The sequence below is a fragment of the Oncorhynchus mykiss genome, chromosome 9 (genome assembly GCF_057628025.1).
Source record: "Oncorhynchus mykiss isolate SJ-2025 chromosome 9, ASM5762802v1, whole genome shotgun sequence".
Classification (NCBI taxonomy): domain Eukaryota; kingdom Metazoa; phylum Chordata; class Actinopteri; order Salmoniformes; family Salmonidae; genus Oncorhynchus; species Oncorhynchus mykiss.
Genome location: NC_143030.1, coordinates 31,334,870 through 31,356,726, shown reverse-complemented (window position 1 = coordinate 31,356,726; position 21,857 = coordinate 31,334,870). Strand labels below are relative to the sequence as shown.

The window sequence follows — 21,857 nt, the reverse complement described above, 5'->3', positions numbered from 1 at the left end:
GTATCTGCCGGTGTTTGTGTGTGTGTGTGCGCCATGGGTCTTCATTTGTGTGTGTGTGTGCCATGGGTCTTCATTTGCATACTTCCCTGCCGCGTTATCGGTTTTATAAAACCGACTTAAGTGTTGTAATGGGGCTTATTTTCAGTGGCAACTGATTCAGGCTCATCAGTTTCTCTTGCAAAGTGTTGTAAAAACACAATGTCTTCTAGCGATAAACGGCGCACCATTTATTTGAATGGACCAGTCTGCATTTGAAATGGCCCTTTTTTTAATGACGGACTACCCAGGATTCTCTGCTGCTTTCAGGGGGGCTTGCACTCGTTCCCCTCTTAAGAAGCTTTCTCTCCGTCGTTTGTTTGCTCTCTCGCTTTTAAAGTAGAGCTGTTTGTTCTTTTTTTTTCAGGAAAATAATTGGCTCTCTATTTTAAATCAGTCTGGCTGTGCTGCCAAGGATGAGACGGTATAAAGTAAGGTCTCCCGGAGGAACGGGGGAAAGAGGCGAGGAAGTGTCAACCACACACTTCCTCGCATCCAATCAGAGAAGAAAGAAACCGATGAATTGGCCTCTTCAAGGCATTGGAGACTGAGAATCGACTGGACCTGAGGGAGTCAGCGGCACCAGATGTGCTATGATTTCCGTCAAGTTAGTGACAGAGGGAGGGGTTTGATTGCAGTGAAAATAGCTGCTGCCTGCCCCCGTTTCTCAGGCCTGACAGCACTCTCTCTCTTTCACTGCTCATCTGGGGATGACTGACGCTAAATAGGGATGACTGACGCTAAATAGGTCAGCTCCAGGGTGAATCACACAACACTGTTTTAGTTGTGCTGCTAATGTTTAAAATCACACCGCTTCGAGTCGTTAGTGAGAGAATGATGGCTATTCATACTCTTTGTGTGTCACGATTTTATGGTGATTCAGACCAATTGGATCCTGTTATTTACATGGTCGTTTATAGAAATTGGATTGGTGAACTGTAGTGATCTTGAAAATCATGTTTTTGCGTATGTTTGTGGAGAAAATATGGATGTTTACATGGTCTTTCTGTCTAGACCCATTTTAAATCCCCATGTCATTAAAAGGTTGTAAATGTAAATTGGGTACCGTAACTCCTCATTTGAAATCCATTATCCTTTACATTAGAGCAATTGACTAAAGCCATATAGAATTAAATCAAGGATAGTGAGAATGAAAACTTGGATGGTTGAGCTACTGGAGGTGAGCAGCACTCTAAATCCTGTTATGTCACAGATTCGGCGACGTGGGGGAATGGGAGCATGCCAAAGTCAGCCTGGCGACCGGGATTACCGCCTTGTAAAAGCACATCGGATAGGTGTGATTGGGATTAGACGTTTGTGAAACAAGACGTGATTGGAGGGATCTTTTAGTGACGCTCCCTGATCACATCTAGCTCGAGTAGCGGGGATTAGAACCGTGCAAATGCACATCTGATTGGAGGAGCACCGATTTTTACAGGCCTGTAAAAGCAAGTCTGATTGGAGATGTGGATGTTAGGAAATTGCACCGGATTGGTGTTTTGTGGGATTAGGATGTTTTGGAATCCGATTGGATGAGAAAGTATCAGAGCCCTGTGAAGTTCAGGTTTGATCAAAGACGGTGGATTAGAGATGGACAAATGGTGTTAAATATATCCTGTTATCTCTAGAGAAATCCTTCAAGGAATCAGGCATTGTCGAATATGGCTCAAATGAGACACACGGAGGAGGCATGCACAAGACATACACACTCACAGATTCCCTGACATATGGGTAGCATTGCTCTGGCATTAACCAATTGGATTGATGAGGATTTGTTAATTGACCCAGTTACACACACTCCCTCAATACCTGCCTGGCATGCACCAGTTCTGAGCCATTGAGCTTCCTCTGCAGGTGAAAGACGGAAGTGGACTACCCTCCGATATAATTGCCTATGGCGCTGCCTATGGAATTCCCCATGCACGCACCTTTCACAAGACATGTAACCTGTATTTACCTTCGCCATACATTTCAAATGTCACAGCAAGAAAGGGCCTCTTCAACTCCCTGCACATCATGGTTGACAGTGGCTTACATGCAGGGTTGGAGTCATTTCAATTCGAGTTAATTTGAGAAGTACCCTGACATTTTTATTTATTTTTGAACCACCTGCGCTTTCCTACACCCTTTGTCCCTGTCACTCTGCCGTCGACCTCGGGCTCACACAGAGAAGCCAAGGTGAATGTGTTGTTATGCCAAAGTTTTTCCTCAAACATTAATACACTATATATGCAAAAGTATGTGGACACCCCTTCAAATTAGTGGATTCGGCTATTTCAGCAACACCCATTGCTGACGGGTGTATAAAATTGAGCACACAGCCATGCAATCTCCATAGACAAACATTGACAGTAGAATGGCCTTACTGAAGAGCTCAGTGACTTTCGATGTGGCACCGTCATGGCCTGCCACCTTTCCAACAATTCAGTTTGTCAAATTTCTGCCCTGTTAGAGCTGTCCCGGTCAACTATAAGTGTTGTTATTGTGAAGTGGAAACATCTAGAAGCAACAACGGCTCAGCCGAGAAGTAGGAAGCCACACAAGCTCACAGAACGGGACCGGCGAGTGCTGAAGCGTGCAAAAAATCATCTGTCCTCGGTTGCAACACTCACTACTGAGTTCCAAACTGCCTCTGGAAGCAACGTCAGCACAAGAAATGTTCTTCAAGACCTTCATGAAATGGGTTTCCATGACCGAGCAGCTGCACACAAGCCTAAGATCACCATGCGCAATGCCAAGCATCGGAAAGAGTGGTGTGAAGCTTTCCGCCATTGGACTCTGGAGCAGTGGAACCGCGTTCTCTGAAGTGATGAATCACGCTTCACCATCTAGTAGTCCAACGGATGAATCTGAGTGTGGCGGATGCCAGGAGAACATTACCTACCCCTATGCATAGTGCCAACTGTAACATTTGGTGGAGGAGGAATAATGGTCTGGGGCTGTTTTTCATGGTTTGGACTAGTCCCCTTAGTTCCAATGAAAGTAAATATTCATGCTACAGCATTCAATGAGATTCAAGACGATTCTGTGCATCCAACTTTGTGGAGTTTTAGGTTCTGAACTAACAGAGTAAAAACAAATGGATGACTACAGGAAGCCCAAACCAAGTTTATTCAACCACTGGGCCATACAGCTGCAAAGACAACATGCAAGTCACACAAGCATTTTTTACCTCCCAATTAGGCGGAGTCATCTCCTTTCATGTCTAAGATAGACAGTCCTTCTCTATTAGGCAGAAACCCAGTGGGTTCCTCTTTCTGGTATTGTCATGGCCATGCTTAAGTCTAGGACCCTCATGGGTGTGTGTGAGAGAGAGGACTATAATCAGATGGCCTTCGGGTTGGGCCCCTGTGAGCCCCTCCTCCCAACAGTGTCTTCTCCCCATCTGTTGACCTTATCTCGAGTTGAGTTCAACCCTCATTGTCCTGCTTCCTCAGCAACTGGTCTGCCTTATCAAGAACTGAAACTAGGCTGTTGCCTCTTTGCCTCCCTCTTTAGGAACATTCATGATCAGCAATAACATACAGTTGAAGTCGGAAGTTTACATACACTTAGGTTGGAGTCATTAAAACTCGTTTTTTAACCACTCCACAAATTTCTTGTTAACAAACTATAGTTTTGGCAAGTCAGTTAGGACATCTACATTGTGCATGACACACATAATTTTTCCAACAATTGTTTACAGACGGATTATTTGACTTATAATTCACTGTATCACAATTCCAGTGGGTCAGAAGTTTACATACACTTAGTTGACTGTGCCTTTTAACGATCTTGAGAAATTCCAGAAAAAGATGTCATGGCTTTGGAAGCTTGTGATAGGCTAGTTGACATAATTTGAGTCAATTGAAGGTGTACCCATGGATGTATTTCAAGGCCGACCTTCAAACTCAGTGCCTCTTTGCTTGACATGGGAAAATCAAAAGAAATCAGCCAAAATTGTAGACCTCCACAAGTCTGGTTCATCCTTGGGAGCAATTTCCAAAAGCCTGAAGGTACCATGTTCATCTGTACAAACAATGGTACGCAAGTATAAACACCATGGGACCACACAGCCACCATTTCTCAGGAAGAAGACACGTTCTGTCTCCTAGAGATGAACGTACTTTGGTGCGAAAAGTGCAAATCAATCCCAGAACAACAGCAAAGGACCTTGTGAAGATGCTGGAGAAAACAGGTACTAAAGTATCTATATCCACAGTAAAACAAGTCCTATATCAACATAACCTGAAAGGCCCCTCTGGTCTGCTTCTTCATTACTGAGGGGCCTTTCAGGTTATGTCGATATAGGACTTGTTTTACTGTGGATATAGATACTTTAGTACCTGTTTTTCTGGGATTGATTTGCACTTTTCGCACCAAAGTACATTCATCTCTAGGAGACAGAACGTGTCTTCTTCCTGAGAAATGGTGGCTGTGTGGTCCCATGGTGTTTATACTTGCGTACCATTGTTTGTACAGATGAACAACTGCCATAAAAAAGCCAGACTACAGTTTGCAAATGCACATTGGACAAAGATTATACTTTTTAGGGAAATGGCCTCTGGTCTGATGAAACAAAAATGGAACTGTTTGTCCATAATGACCATCATTATGTTTGGAGGAAAAAGTGGGAGGCTTGATGATCATGAGGATGGAAAATTATGTGTATATATTGAAGCAACATCTCAAGACATCAGTCAGGAAGTTAAAGCTTGGTCGCAAATGGGTCTTCCAAATGGAAAATGACCCCAAGTATACTTCAAAAGTTGTAGCAAAATGGCTGAAGGACAACAAAGTCAAGGTATTGGAGTGGCCGTCACAAAGCCCTGACCTCAATCCTAAAGAAAATGTGTGGGCAGAACTGAAAAAGCGTGTGCAATTTATTGTGGGAAGCTTGTGGAAGGCTGCCCAGAAACATTTGACCCAAGTTAAACAATTTAAAGGCAATGCTACCAAATGAGTGCATGTGAACTTCTGACCCACTGAGAATGTGAAGAAATAAATAAAAACTTAAATAAATCATTCTCAACTCTTTTTCTGACATTTCACGTTCTTAAAATAAAGTGGTGATCTTAACTGACCTAAGAAAGGGATTTTCTTACTAGGATTAAATGTCAGGAATTGTGAAAACTGAGTTTAAATGTATTTGGCTAAGGTGTATGTAAACTTCCGTCTTTAGCTGTATATGAATAGAATAGGTACGTTCTTCTGTCCCTTTTCCCACTCAGTAACTTTCCACACACCTAGTTCATCTTTACCCTCCCTTGACCCCTAACATGTACATTCCTTATACATGTTAAGTAATTAATAAGTTCTAGTATGGTAACATGAATAAGTATATTTCAAGCTAGAATCCAACAGGCCCTTTCCTGTTCCAGCATGACAATGCCATGGTGCACAAAGTGAGATCCATACAGATATGCTTTGTCGAGATCGATGTGGAAGAACTTAACTTGCCTGCACAGAGCCCTGACCTCAACCCCATCGAACACCTTTGGGATGAATTGGAACGTCGACTGCGAGCCAGGCCTAAATCACCCAACATCCAATGCTATTGTGGCTGAATGGAAGAAAGTCTCTGCAGCAATGTTCCAACATTTAGTGGAAAGTCATCTGAGAAGGGTGGAAGCTGTTCGAGCAGATATTCGGGGACCAACTCCATATTAATGCCCATGATTTTGGAATTATATGTTTGGTCATGTATTGTATATGTTTAACACGTCCGCCATTTTAATTCTACAAACTGGGGTCCTTCAGCGCAGCTCTCTTCAGTTGAATTCAGAATTAGCTCCCCTCTTGGTTTGAGCTACCAGGTGGATATTTCCTCTCAACTTTTTTTCCATCCAGCGTCTTGATTTATCTATGAAGGACACGCCACATTAAACTCTGTGAAAAGGAATTTTGTTCATTTCCTGGTTCTGCCGGCTGAATTTATTAACAATAAATAATTCGGTGGTTGCGGCGGTCGGCCTCTTGTAAGATGAAAGAGGAACCTGGAGGAATTGGAGTTCTGCCTCGCTGTGACGCTTGCTGTACAATGAATAAGCTGGGTGAATTTTAAACTGTTTTAAGTGGTTCTCAAATACTTACTCGTAGTGACTTTAATAAATGAATGTCCCCCTCATCATGGGGTAACCTACTAGTTCGTTGGACGGGACTTGGATTCAATAATTGTGTTGAAATTAGTTGCACATGTCAATTATCTCACGTCACAAATAATAAACAAATCTTAGTGTTAGGGCTGCTCAAAGCCCGCTGTCATACGTGTTGCAGTGAGCTGATATCTTGTTGGCAGCGTGATGAGACAGCTTATGTAAACAAGATCAGTCTAAATTTCTGGTTCACCAAAGAGGCCAACTTTAAGTGACTCCATTGTAGTAGTAATGTATAATAACCAGGCATCAACTGTAGCTCATTGATTCTGGATATTTGATCATGTTATGAATGTGTTGACTCTGCTCTCGTACTGAGAAGGGAATGGAACGTGGAAGCAACAGGGAATGTCTTTTTGTGTGGTCACAGGAATGTGAAAACGGGAGAAAAGATGACACTTACTCACCCTTAACCACAAGGCGAGGGAATGCCACGGGCCCTCGAGGTGAAGGTGTGTGCCTCCCAAGACTCATGACTTTTGTTTTGTCTCTCTCCTATAGATCACCAGAAGCTGGAGCGAGAGGCCAGGATTTGTCGCCTGCTCAAGCACCCCAATATCGGTGAGTCCCATGCTGCACAAGGCTTATACCTTCAGTGCCATGCTCCCTCTAACTTCTTCCCTCTTCTCTTTCTGGACAATGTGCCAGCTGACCCTTCACTGGCAGCAGTAAGACTAGGGAGGGTATATTACTGAAAACTTTCAAGGATTTTATGTAATTTATCACATGACATCTATCTAGTGGCCCTTTTGGGTACTTCAGATTCTCTGGACCCTGTAATTATTTCTGGCCCTCTTTATCGCATGTAAAATATATACAAATAATCAAATTGAATGACCAAGTTGTAAAAAATGATCCTTAATATAAACCATCCACTAAGTTAATACCATCAGGGTTTAAAATGACGGTTTCAGCATGTTAAACACGAGCAGCACCACCGATATTGAGATGAGTGAGATGCAAGACTTCGCTCACACACCGTGTCTGCGCATGTGCACGGGTTCGCGTCACACTGTTTACAGCGTGGCCAGCCAGGGCACCATAACAGCAGAGAAGTTGAGCCTCGCGCTTCAACGCTCTTAGTTGTTGCAGAAATTGTCCCACCATAATGGTTTACTTTAGGCATGCATCGAGAGCATCCCGACCTCTTGCATCACCGCCTTGCATGGCAACTGCTCGGCATCTGACCGTAAGGCGCTACAGAGTGATGGGTTTGGATTTCTGAGCTTTATCTATTGTTAATCATTCGTTTTAAAAGAGACATGAGGGGTGGAGCCATAATGAAGCTTGGGAGGAGCTGAGCGCAGGGAAAATGGTCACATGTGGCGGTACTGATAAGGGGAGGAACCCTTTAAGGCCCATTCAGCTCCCTGCCCAGCAATAATGATGCAATGTTTAGAGATAAGGAGGAGACTCCACCCAAGGCGGGGTATAAATACTTCAACGGGGGAAACCGTGTCTGTGTCTGAATTACAGCTGTATCGACCAATTTGGAAGTAGTCAACTTGGTTAAGCTTCTCTAGTGTCCCTTGAGTTTGTACTCTGAAATGTTGGCCGTAACAAGAGGGTAGTGCGTATGGCCCAGTACATCACTGGGGCCAAGCTTCCTGCCATCCCGGACCTCTATACTAGGAGGTGTCAGAGGAAAGCCCATAAAATTGTCAGAGAATCCAGTCACCCAATTCATAGACTGTTTTCTCAGCTACCGCACGGCAAGCGGTACCGGAGCGCCAAGTCTAGGAGCAAAAGGCTTCTTAACAGCTTCTACCCCCAAGCCATAAGACGGCTGAACAATTAATCAAATGCCCCCCCCCCCCCCCCCCCCCTCCATTTGTTTTGTACACTGCTGCTACTCGCTGTTTATTATCTATGTGTAGTCACTCCACATATACAAATGACCTTGACTAACCTGTACCCCGCACACTGACTCGGTACCGGTACCCCCTGTATATAGCCTTGTTATTGTTATTTTATTGAGTTACTTTTGATTATTTTTGACTTTATTTGGTAAATCTTTTCTTAACTCTTTCTTGAACTGGACTGTTGGTTAAGGGCTTGTAAAAGTAAGCATTTTACAAGGAAGGTCTACACAAATGTTGTCGAGTCTATTTTTAATTGAAAATGTCATTGTTGATTTGATGGTTTTTAAACTAATTCTACTACTTGCTGTTGAACCATATGGTATATCCACTAGAATCTCAGGAACAATATGGACACAGATAAAACAAAATCTATATATGAATATATATATATATATATATATATTTTATTGAAGTATAAATGACCATAGATTGCCATAAATAACCTGTTATTACCAAAGATGAACCCTAAGTAAGACCATTCACACTTGTTTCATAATTGCCTGTGTACTGTCCACACACACACACACACACACACTGACCATCTGTCTCAGTCCTGGCCAGCCCACCGTGCCAGAGTAGTTGTTCCAAACCTCCATGGCTAAAAAAGGACAGTGAGAATGGAGCTGCTGTTTTCCTGTAATAAAAAAAAAATGCTACTGTCTATGCTACTGTACGTCTATGCTACTGTACGTCTATGCTACTGTACGTCTATGCTACTGTACGTCTATGCTACTGTACGTCTATGCTACTGTACGTGTATGCTACTGTACGTGTATGTCCCCAGGATCTCACACGCATCAGGGGAAGTCACATTATTTGAATCCACCCCACCTCCACACACATGCCCTTACTTCCTTGAGACTATTCTCATTTTGAAAGCCAACAAACTCGATGACACTGAAAACCATTTCAAATACTGAGTAAATACTGGTTAAGTCTTCCCATGTGTCGTCTCTTGATAGTTTGTGCAGACACCCCATCTGTGTGGCTTCCCCAGCCCACGTCCCCCCAGCCCCCCCCCCCACGTAGGCTGCCAAGGGACCCACGGAGGCCAATTAAGTCTTCACTAGAAACGTGACCACACTGGGTGGGTGGGTTTTTTTCTTTCTTTTTTTCTTTTTTTGCAGAAACGATGATGAGGGGGTGGAAGAACGAGTGGATGATAGGAGGGGGGTATTTTGTTTGTCTGTTGTCGGTAAGACAACTTAGTGCTAAAATGCGTGCGAGGGAAAATTGGCAGGAAGAGGGTGGTTTTGGATTGCCTTTTGTCTATTGGCCTTGGAGCTATTGTTGTGTTATCTGAGGCAGCTTCTGATGGCATGATTTAATGTTCTGTGAGAAGAACAGCCTCCATGAAGCCTCAGTCTCAATGGGATCCCGGGCTCTTTTTATGTTCCCTTAATGTGGATTACGGGACAACACAAATGCCTAGCAGGATGGATACTATCCTGCCTAATTATTATGCCATCAAACCATGTACCTCAATTATCTCAGGTTTCAGGCTCTATCCTCTTAGGGTGATGTCTCATCCTCTACCCCATTTTAAAAATAAATACATTTTTATTTCACCTTTTATTTAACCGGGTAGGCTAGTTGAGAACAAGTTCTCATTTACAACTGCTACCTGGCCAAGATCAAGCAAAGCAGTGCGACACAGAGTTACACATCATTTAAGGACTTAGCTATAGTGATAATACCCCAGTTTATTCAAATGAAAGAAGACCCAGTTTCCGTATTTCTACAGTATTTCTAGGAGGTCCATCCCCCTTTCTTCTTCGAGGTCATCCGTCTGTTTCATTCTCTGATTGGCTGGTGCACGCAGTGATCGCCTCGTTAACGTCCCGCCTCGCTGGCATCTATATCCGACCGGTAGAGCCATCCCGCTCCTTAAGGTTGCCATGACAATAGAGATGTTAGTCAGGAATAGAACTAATGAAGAGGGCATTTCTCTAGTCTTTCTCTCTCTCAATTGATTTTGCACTCTTTTCTCACCCTTTTGTGCTGGCTATTTTCTCTTACCCTTTTCCTCTCTCCTTTACTCCCCCCCCCCCTAGCATTCAGATACAAAGGGTTTGATGAGGAAAACTGCTCTGAATAAAGTTTGCTGGGCACTCCACCCTTACGGTAATATTTCAACTGTTACGGGTGTATACGGGAGGCGAAGTCAGGTGCAGGAGAGCAGAGTGTAGTTAACAGGCACACTTTTATTCCGGTCCAAAACGAAAGCACATAAGAACATGAAACAAAAGTCTGGCGCGTGACAATACCCACATAACATAAAACAATTACACACAACGACATGGAGGGGAACAGAGGACTAAATACATCTAGTGTGATTAGGGAATGAAAACCAGGTGTGTATGGAACAAGACAAAACAAATGGAAATATGAAAAATGGAGCGGCGATGGCTAGAACGCCGGTGACGTCGATCGCCGAACACTGCCCGAACAAGGAGAGGAGCCGACTTCGTCGGAAGTCGTGACATCAACAGGAAACATGTATAGCGTGTACTGTATTGTCTGTCAGTCTTATAGAAACCTTTTGTACATTATGAAGCTTGTGATATTTATGTGCTTAAGCTTTCATAATTGTTGTAAACACGGGCAACATAAAGGTTTATTGTGGCAATGCATCAGCAAGACATCTCCTGACACGTGGAATGAACAATCACATTTAATATTCCATGCGTAAGATTTGGATGTGTAGATTTTAAAAGTGAGGCTGCTGTATTGCATTGGTTGTACTACTGTCTGGGTCTGTCTCAGTGAGATGAATGGGAAGTTTGTCTGAGGTCTATTATGGATTGAATATAGTGAGGCCTGGCAGGATCGGGGGCGTTTCAGGGTAATTTGTGTAATGGATGAGTTTCTCTCTTCCTCCCCTGACTTTTTTTCTTTCCCTGCCTGCCGGGCACACACACACCCAGGCATGGACAAGCATCAGACTACACACACTGACACGCTAGCTGTCTGAATAACTGAATGGGTCTGTCTGAGAGGCATCATTTCTAATCAGATTTTTGCTTTCTCCCCCCTCTCTTCCACAGTGAGGCTCCATGACAGCATATCAGAGGAGGGATTTCACTACCTGGTCTTTGACTTGTAAGTTCAAACCTGCTCTATTGTGTCACTTTACAAAACCCATCAACCCCAACCATCCAACCAGTGGTATATGTAAGACATGGCTTTGTTTGATCCACTAGAAAAGAAGGAACAAATATTAAAACAAAAATGATGGTTAAACTCAAATATACACATTGACAAGTACAAGCAACTCATTTCAGCATTACCGCAAAAGTAGGCGAGTGGAAGGGGGAAAAGTAAGGAACTTGTCTGTAGGCCCTGCATTAAAGACCAAAATTGGGGGTAAATAAATAAAAAAGTATACCAGTTTCATATAAGGATCGAAAAATGGACAGCCGTGTCATATAGATTTCAAAATAGTTGGGAAGAGATATTCAGTGTACCAATTCCATGGCACTGAGGAGAAGCAGAATCCTGAGATAATTTGTTTTGGTACTGTCCATATGTAGCTTGTTTTTGGTCGCAGGTCCAGGAATGGCTAAGGAATTGCAACATTTACATGGAGCTAACGCTGCAACTTAAACTGCTGTGTGATTTTTTTTTTTAAAGTCATAGTCAATCGATCAATAGTATAAAAATGCTTTTTGCAACAAAAAAATTATCTTTCATTTGCAATCTGCAGAAACGATGAGAATAGAGAGGTTCAGAACGTTTGAAACATCAGAGCACAGTTTAAAAATATATGGCAAATAGAAATCGAAACTGGATGGTGTTGAGAGATGGGAGGGGATGGGATTTAAAACAAACAAAAGATAACTATTGTTAAATACATTGTTCATAAAATGTATATAGTATGTATAAGCTGGAAGTAGTTACTCCAATTAGGGGAGTAGTGATGGGGTTAGGAGAAAATAATAAAGGAAAATATATTTACAAAAAAATGCTGGAAGCCACAATCGATCTGCAATATTAAAGCTGATCGAACTCGTAAAAAAAGAAAAAGACATGGCTCTGGTTACAATGTCCTACAGTGACCAGAAACAATGCAATCCCTTCCTGGCTTTCTAAGATATGTACAGTATCCTTGCACACCTAGTTCAGTAGGCCTACAATGCTATTGGCTCTAAAAGCTCTCCTGAGATGAAAGTTAATTGAGTTGAATAGGTTTAGGTCTAGGTCTAGATAATGAAGCCTTTCGGCGCCTTTCGGCGCCGACAGAGATGGCCGCCTCGCTTCGCGTTCCTAGGAAACTATGCAGTTTTTTGTTTTTTTACGTGTTATTTCTTACATTAGTACCCCAGGTCATCTTAGGTTTCATTACATACAGTCGAGAAGAACTACTGAATATAAGATCAGCGTCAACTCACCATCAGTACGACCAAGAATATGTTTTTCGCGACGCGGATCCTGTGTTCTGCCTTACAAACAGGACAATGGAGTGGATCCCATGCAGCGACCCAAAAAAACGAAGTTCTCTTCGATTATAATCACAGCCGTATATATCCCCCCCCAAGCAGACACATCGATGGCTCTGAATGAACTTTATTTGACTCTTTGCAAACTGGAAACAATTTATCCGGAGGCTGCATTCATTGTAGCTGGGGATTTTAACAAGGCTAATCTGAAAACAAGACTCCCTAAATTTTATCCGCATATCGATTGCGCAACCAGGGGTGGAAAGACCTTGGATCATTGTTACTCTAACTTCAGCGACGCATATAAGGCCCTGCCCCGCCCCCCTTTCGGAAAAGCTGACCACGACTCCATTTTGTTGATCCCTGCCTACAGACAGAAACTAAAACAAGAGGCTCCCACGCTGAGGTCTGTCCAACGCTGATCCGACCAAGCTGACTCCACACTCCAAGACTGCTTGCTTCCATCACGTGGACTGGGACATGTTTCGTAATGCGTCAGACAAAAACATTGACGAATACGCTGATTCAGTGTGCGAGTTCATTAGAACGTGCGTTGAAGATGTCGTTCCCACAGCAACGATTAAAACATTCCCTAACCAGAAACCGTGGATTGATGGCAGCATTCGCGTGAAACTGAAAGCGCGAACCACTGCTTTTAATCAGGGCAAGGTGTCTGGTAACATGACCGAATACAAACAGTGCAGCTATTCCCTCCGCAAGGCTATCAAACAAGCTAAGCGTCAGTACAGAGACAAAGTAGAATCTCAATTCAACGGCTCAGACACAAGAGGCATGTGGCAGGGTCTACAGTCAATCACGGACTACAGGAAGAAATCCAGCCCAGTCACAGACCAGGATGTCCTGCTCCCAGGCAGACTAAATAACTTTTTTGCCCGCTTTGAGGACAATACAGTGCCACTGACACGGCCTGCAACGAAAACATGTGGTCTCTCCTTCACTGCAGCCGAGGTGAGTAAGACATTTAAACGTGTTAACCCTCGCAAGGCTGCAGGCCCAGACGGCATCCCCAGCCGCGCCCTCAGAGCATGCGCAGACCAGCTGGCCGGTGTGTTTACGGACATATTCAATCAATCCCTATACCAGTCTGCTGTTCCCACATGCTTCAAGAGGGCCACCATTGTTCCTGTTCCCAAGAAAGCTAAGGTAACTGAGCTAAACGACTACCGCCCCGTAGCACTCACTTCTGTCATCATGAAGTGCTTTGAGAGACTAGTCAAGGACCATATCACCTCCACCCTACCTGACACCCTAGACCCACTCCAATTTGCTTACCGCCCAAATAGGTCCACAGACGATGCAATCTCAACCACACTGCACACTGCCCTAACCCATCTGGACAAGAGGAATACCTATGTGAGAATGCTGTTCATTGACTACAGCTCGGCATTCAACACCATAGTACCCTCCAAGCTCGTCATCAAGCTCGAGACCCTGGGTCTCGACCCCGCCCTGTGCAACTGGGTACTGGACTTCCTGACGGGCCGCCCCCAGGTGGTGAGGGTAGACAACAACATCTCCTCCCCGCTGATCCTCAACACTGGGGCCCCACAAGGGTGCGTTCTGAGCCCTCTCCTGTACTCCCTGTTCACCCACGACTGCGTGGCCACGCACGCCTCCAACTCAATCATCAAGTTTGCGGACGACACAACAGTGGTAGGCTTGATTACCAACAACGACGAGACGGCCTACAGGGAGGAGGTGAGGGCCCTCGGAGTGTGGTGTCAGGAAAATAACCTCACACTCAACGTCAACAAAACTAAGGCGATGATTGTGGACTTCAGGAAACAGCAGAGGGAACACCCCCTATCCACATCGATGGAACAGTAGTGGAGAGGGTAGCAAGTTTTAAGTTCCTCGGCATACACATCACAGACAAACTGAATTGGTCCACTCACACAGACAGCATTGTGAAGAAGGCACAGCAGCGCCTCTTCAACCTCAGGAGGCTGAAGAAATTTGGCTTACACTGTGTACAAGACAGTAGTTTTGGAATTGTTAGTTAGATTACTTGTTGGTTATTACTGCATTGTCGGAACTAGAAGCACAAGCATTTTGCTACACTCGCATTAACATCTGCTAACCATGTGTATGTGACAAATAAAATTTGATTTGATTTGAATATAATGAATATAATGTGTGTATGTATGTGTATATACATGCATGCATGCATACATACATACACACACACACACACACACACACACACACAGTGGGGCAAAAAAGTATTTAGTCAGCCACCAATTGTGCAAGTTCTCCCACTTAAAAAGATGAGAGGCCTGTAATTTTCATCATAGGTACACTTCAACTATGACAGACAAAAAAAAATCCAGAAAATCACATTGTAGGATTTTTAATGAATGAATGTCTTGATGTTGCTTCAATATATCCACATAATTTTCCATTCTCATGATGCCATCTATTTTGTGAAGTGCACCAGTCCCTCCTGCAGCAAAGCACCCCCACAACATGATGCTGCCACCCCCGTGCTTCACGGTTGGGATGGTGTTCTTCGGCTTGCAAGCCCCCCTTTTTCCTCGAAACATAACGATGGCCATTTTATGGCCAAACGGTACCATTTTTTTTGTTTCATCAGACCAGAGGCCATTTCTCCAAAATGTGCGATCTTTGTTCCCATGTGCAGTTGCCAACCGTAGTCTGGCTTGTTATGGCAGTTTTGGAGCAGTGGCTTCTTCCTTGCTGAGCGGCCTTTCAGGTTATGGCGATATAGGACTCGTTTTACTGTGGATATAGATACTTTTGTACCTGTTTCCTCCAGCATTTTTACAAGGTCCTTTGCTGTTGTTCTTGGATTGATTTGCACTTTTTGCACCAAAGTACATTAATCTCTTGGAAACAGAACGTGTCTCATTGGAAATGGCTCCCAAGGATGAGCCAGACTTATTTTCTGAGGTCTTGGCTGATTTCTTTTGATTTTCCCATGAGTTTGAAGGTATGGCCTTGAAATACATCCACAGGTACACCTCCAATTGACTCAAATTATGTCAATTAGCCTATCAGAAGCCTCTAAAGCCATGATACAATTTTATGGAATTTTCCAAGCTGTTTAAAGACACAGTCAACTTAGTGTATGTAAACTTCTGACCCTCTAGATTTGTGATACAGTGAATTATAAGTGAAATAATCTAGTATTGGAAAAATTAATTGTCATGCACAAAGTAGATGTCCGGTTAGGACTTGCCAAAACTAGTTTGTTAACAAGAAATTTGTGTAGTGGTTGAAAACGAGTTTTAATGACTTAAGCCTAAGTGTATGTAAACTTCCGACTTCAACTGTGTGTGGGTGTGTGTATGTATACAGTCATATGAAAAGGTTTGGGCACCCCTCTGAGGCTGCATAATAATTTACTCTGTCGTCACAGAAAATGATCACAGTGGCATGCCATTCATTTTCAAAAAAGCTGAGTAAATAAAAGCTGAGTACTGGGGTATTGTCCAGACAAATATTTTTAACGTAGCAATATTAAGTTGTATGTAAAATAGGCTATGCAAAAATGTGGGCACCCTTGTCATTCTGTTGATTTGAATACCTGTAACTACTTAGCACTGATTAATTGGAACACTCAATTGGATTGGTGAGCTCATTAAGCCTTGAACTTCATAGACAAGTGCATCCAATCATGAGAAAAGGTATTTAAGGTGGCCAATTGCAAGTTGTTGTCCTCTTTGACTCTCCTCTGAAGAGTGGCAACATGGGGGCCTCAAAACAACTCTCAAATGACCTGAAAACAAAGGTTGTTCAACATTATGGTTTAGAGGAAGGGTACAAAAAGCTATCGCAGAGATTTAAGCTGTCAGTGTCCACTGTGAGGAACATAGTGAGGAATTGGAAGACCACATGCACAGTTCTTGTTAAGGCCAGAAGTGGCAGGCCAAGTAAAATATCGGAGAGGCGAAGGATGGTGAGAACGGTCAAAAACAGCCCACAGACCACCTCCAAAGACCTACAACATCATCTTGCTGCAGATGGTGTCACTGTGCATCGTTCAACAATTCAGCGCACTTTGCACAAGGAGAAGCTATATGGGAGATTGATGAGGAAGAAGCCTTTTCTGCACACACGCCACAGAGTCGCTTGAGGTATGCAAACGCACATTTGGACAAGCCAGCTTCATTTTGGAATAAGGTGCTGTGGACTGATCTAACAAAGATTGAGTTTGGTCGTAACAAGGGACGTTATGCATGGCGGCAAAAGAGCACAGCGTTCCAAGAAAAACACTTGCTACCCACAGTAAAATTTGGTGGGGGTTCCATCATGCTGTGGGGTTGTGTGGCCAGTACTGGGAATCTTGTTAAAGTTGAGGGTCGCATGGATTCCACTCAATATCAGCAGATTCTTGGGAATAATGTTGAAGAATCAGTCACAAAGTTGAAGTTACGCCGGGGATGGATATTTCAACAAGACAACAACCCAAAACCCTGCTCAAAATCTACCCGGGCATTTATGCAGAGGAACAAGTACAATGTTCTGGAATGGCCACCCCAGTCCCCAGACCTGAATATCATTGAGAATCTGTGGGATGATTTGAAGCGGGCTGTCCATGCTCGGCAACCATCAAACCTAACTGAACTGGAAATGTTTTGTAATGAGGAATGGTCCAAAATACCTTCATCCAGAATCCAGGCACTCTTTAGAGGCTATGGGAAGCATCTAGAGGCTGTTATTTTAGAAAAAGGAGGCTCTACTAAATATTGATTTGATTTTTCTATTGGGGTGCCCAAATTTATGCACCTGTCTAATTTTGTTTTGATGCATATTGCACATTTTCTGTTAATACAATAAACCTAATTTCACTACTGAAATATTACTGTGACCATCAGTTATTTGATAGATCAAAATGAAATTGCTGATCCAAACACCCAATTATTTATAAATGGAAATCATGGAAATTGTCAGGGGTGCATATATATACGATCATATTTACATAAGTATTCAGACCCTTTACTCAGTACTTTGCTGAAACGCCTAGAGTCTTCTTGGGTATGACGCTACACACTTGGCACGCCGGTATTTGGGGAGCTTCTCTGCGATCCTCAAATTCTGTCAGGTTGGATGGGGAGTGTTGCTGCACAGCTATTTTCAGGTCCCTCCAGAGATGTTCGATCGTGTTCAGGTCCGGGCTCTGGCTGGGCCACTCAAGGATATTGAGACTTGTCCCAAAGCCATTCCTGTGTTGTCTTGGCTGTGTGTTTAGGGTCATTGTCCGGTTGGAAGGTGAACCTTCGCCCCCAGTCAGAGGTCCTGAGCTCTCTGGAGCAGGTTTTCATCAAGCATCGCTCTTTAATTTGCTCCGTTCATCTTTCCCTTGATCCTGACTAGCCCCCCTATCCCTGCCACTGAAAAACATCCCCACAGCATGTTGCTCTCACCACCATGATTCACTGTAGCGAGGGTACAGGTTTCCTCCAGACGTGACCCTTGGAAATTCAGGCCAAAGAGTTCAATCTTGGTTTCATCAGATCAGAGAATCTTGTTTCTCATGGTCTGAGTCCTTTAGGTGCCTTTTGCCAAACTCCAAGCGGGCTGTCATGTGTCTTCCGTCTGGCCACTTTACCATAAAGGCCTGATGCCTGGAGTGCTGCAGAGGTGGTTGTCCTTCTGGAAGGTTCTCCCATCTCCACAGAGGAACTCTGGAGCTCTGACAGAGTGACCATTGGGTTCTTGGTCACTTCCCTGACCAAGGCACTTCTCCCCTGATTGCTCAATTTGGCTGGGTAGCCAGCTCTAGGAAGAGTCTTGATTTTTCCAAACTTGTTCCATTTAAGAATGATGGTTCTTGGGGACCTTCAATGCTGCAGAAATGTTTTGGTACCCTTCCCGAAATCTGTGCCTCGACATAATCCTGTCTCGGAGCTCTACAGACAATTCCTTCGACCTCATGGCTTGGTTTTTCTCTGACATGCACTGTCAACTGTGGGAACTTATGCAGACAGCTGTGTGCCTTTCCAAATCATGTCCAATCAATTGAATTTAACACAGGTGGACTCCAATGAAGTTGTAGAAACATCTCAAGGATGGTCAATGGAAACCAGATGCATCTGAGCTCAATTTCACATCTCATAGCAAAGGTTCTGAATACTTATATAAATAAGGTATTTCTGTTTGCAAAAAAAAAATTCAAAAAACGTTTTTGCTTTGTCATGATGGGGTTGTGTGTGTAGATTGATGAGGAAAACAAGTTATTTAATCCATTTCAAAATAAGGCTGTAACATAACAAAATGTGGAAAAAGTGAAACGGTGAATACCTTCCGAATGCACTGTATGTAGAATGGTGAGAATCGCAATAAATATAGTTTCGGCACCTAAGTATCGTAAACTCAGCAAAAAAAGAAACGTCCTCTCACTGTCAACTGTGTTTATTTTCAGCAAACTCAACATGTGTAATTATTTATACGAACATAAGTTAAGTTTCAACAACCGAGACATGTGACTAACAGAAATTGAATATTGTGTCCCTGAGCAAAGGGGTTGTCAAAAACAGTCAGTGTTTGGTGTGGCCACCAGCTGCATTAAGTACTGCAGTGCACATCCTCCTCATGGACTGCACCAGATTTGCCAGTTCTTGCTGTGAGATGTCTCTTTGCAGCATGTCTAAGGCACGTTCTTTTGGTGTTTTTCAGAGTCAGTAGAAAGGCCTCTATAGTGTCCTAAGTTTTCATAACTGTGACCTTAATTGCCTACCGTCTGTAAGCTGTTAGTGTCTTAACAACTTTTCCACAGGTGCATGTTCATTAATTGTTTATGGTTCATTGAACAAGCATGGGAAACGCTGTTTAATCCCTTTACATTGAAGATTTGTGAAGTTGTTTGAATTTTTACAAATGATCTTTGAAAGACGGGGTCCTGAAAAAGGGCTGTTTCTTTTTTTGCTGAGTTTATATGTGTCAGGATAATATTGAAATGGCCAGGTCCCTGGCAATTCCCAGCCCTACCTGTTAGTGGGGCATATTCATTTGTAAGCACACTGTACATGTAGTAATTGCTAGATAAATGAATAATTTTATTCTATTTCCTCCATGTGTGTCCCCAGACGCTCTCCAGGCAGGACGTGGGAATAGCTAACACAGATGTGCTCCGTAGATTGCCTCCTCTCTTAGGTTCTGTTCACCAGTACCATCTTCTCTTCATCGGCTTCCTTTCTGTCAGTTGTCTTTTCTCCTCACCGCTCCCTTCCGGGTGAATTTACATAATCATCCAAAGAACAGAAGGGTTCATCGCAATTACCATTGGTTCAGAGCTGGCCAAGCTTGCAAAGATAGATAAGATATGTTCACGAGCTTACACACTTGGTCTGTGAGCAATGTTTTGCATTGTCACTGTTGTTTTGAATATTTTGTAAATGTGTATGTTTGTTCAGAGGTGTCAACGCAGAGTTTTGAGGCATCGCTCGACTCATGCCCCCAAGGATATTTACATGATTCATATTTATGGAAATCTAAGTGGGCAGCTCCAAAGGTGGCCCCAAAGGCAATGAAGACGTGCACACTGGTGCAGCCGTCCAGGCTGTTTGTGTCCCTGCTCTACACCCAGCCCTCTCCTCTTCCCCTGATGTTCCTCTGCACAGGAGTCTCTAGAACTTAAACACTCCTTATTTATTCCTACCAGTAGACAGCACTTTATTTTCCAGTTCTGTTTCCACTGGTATTTACTGTGTGTGGGTGTGTGTACAAGGAAAGGGTGTTGTAGTTTTTAAAAAACATTTTTGCATTGTTTTCTCACCCTCCAGTCAAATTATGTGATGGGCTTGTAAATTACTCTTAACAGTCTAATCTTCTCATAGACTCTGATGTAGTGAAGAAATTGGAATATACCGCCGCTCCGCACGGGTATTTTAAATAGACCAAACGCCTTTCTCCTCCTTTAAGGATTACAAGGTTAATCCGTTGGCTGATCAAGTGTGTTTATTTCCAATGGCAGCATGCCAAAACGAACCTTATATGTTCCACAGATGTCAAAGTGGGCTGGAAATCCCCGTCTCGCTCTGAGTAGTTCCTGAAACTCTAGGCCCTAGTTAAAGCCAATTAATGCCCCCGGAGTTTTCCCTTGGTGAGGTCATCTGGACAGTGAACAACTCAGGGCTGTATTTAGAGGGGACACAGTAAAGTATGTATTGGCTTCGAGGTCTGTTTGCCTGGCTCCTTATGATGCATCACAGTTAGTTTGAACGCTAGCCTTTTGATCTGAGTGATTTGATTAGTGTTCCTTCCATATAGCTCTCTCCCCAGCAACAATGTCTGTGCTTCTTCATATGCTACTGCATGTTACATCCATATTTCACCATTTTTTTGACGCACATCGATATCACTCCAGAAGAAAAACTTTACGTCTACTCTCCCTCGCTCTTTCGAACAGTCCATCCAGCTCAATGCCCATTACTTCCACTATCTTTCCATCTCTCTCTATCACTCCCTTGTGCATTGGCAGCAGTTTTGGCGGTGTTTAATTTGGCAGCTGGAGGGGGAAATCGGTGCCAATTTATTTAAAATGCTGCATTTAATTTGACTAAGGGCTGTTAAAAAAAAAAAGGGTGCCGCTCTTAGGCAGCTGAGATTAGTGAATTGCGGGGATGAAAGCTTTTCTTTCCTTTTACCCAAATAAACCTGGCCAGAAGAATGACGACAAAACGGCGAGACAAATGAGGCAAATTACATTGACCGTGAATAAAGGTAAAACACATATAATTATGTTACATACACCTGCCTTTATATTTTTAATGCATTACTACGAACAAACTGAAAGCATTGCTAGAATCCATTGGACGTTTTGACTGTGGTGTGTTGCACTCTGAACACAATCCATGTTCAACAGTCTGGTGTCGTTCCAGTGCCAAGAGTGGTTACAGGAAACATTCCCATCTCCTGTGTTGCCCAGTTCCTTGGAATAACACTTACGATTCGGGACATTTAGCTCACTGGAACACAAAGGAATGCATTCCAATCTAATATGTCAACTACATGTTTTATTCGAACACCGTTGGAGGGGTGTCTAATGCTTTTCTAATGATCAGAATGCACAAGCATATTTGCTGTTTTGTCCAAATCGTGACATCTTTTGGTGTCTCGTTTCTCTCCTTGAAAGATGCCTGAAAGGCAGATTTGCATAGCTGACTGCACCCTCGTTCTCCGGGTCTCCCGCTGTTTTCCTGAACTTCTAGCATGGAATTATCACGTCTCCTATTCCCCTTTCTTCCAGGGTGACTGGTGGGGAGCTGTTTGAGGACATCGTAGCCAGAGAGTACTACAGCGAAGCAGACGCCAGGTCAGACTCGCACAGACTCACTTAACAGCAACTAATGTTACTGGTCTAGTCAAACACATGTCAGTGGATGTAAAAAAAATGTATATAA

The 21,857-nt window shown here is 43.3% G+C and overlaps 1 protein-coding gene across 17 annotated transcripts in view; it reads left to right on the top strand.

Moving 5' to 3' along the window:
- The window catches only part of camk2d1 (calcium/calmodulin-dependent protein kinase (CaM kinase) II delta 1), a 120,465-nt gene that overhangs the window by 47,682 nt on the left and 50,926 nt on the right, over window positions 1-21,857 (top strand). For all 17 annotated transcript variants that reach the window (XR_016483195.1, XR_016483196.1, XM_021615345.3 and 14 more), the window contains exons 3-5: window positions 6,672-6,731; window positions 11,080-11,134; window positions 21,704-21,769. Coding sequence is in view for 14 of the 17 variants with exons in the window: in XM_021615345.3 (XP_021471020.1) it covers window positions 6,672-6,731; window positions 11,080-11,134; window positions 21,704-21,769 (181 nt within the window). In the remaining 3 variants the exon portion in view is untranslated. The remainder of the gene's footprint in view (window positions 1-6,671; window positions 6,732-11,079; window positions 11,135-21,703; window positions 21,770-21,857) is intronic.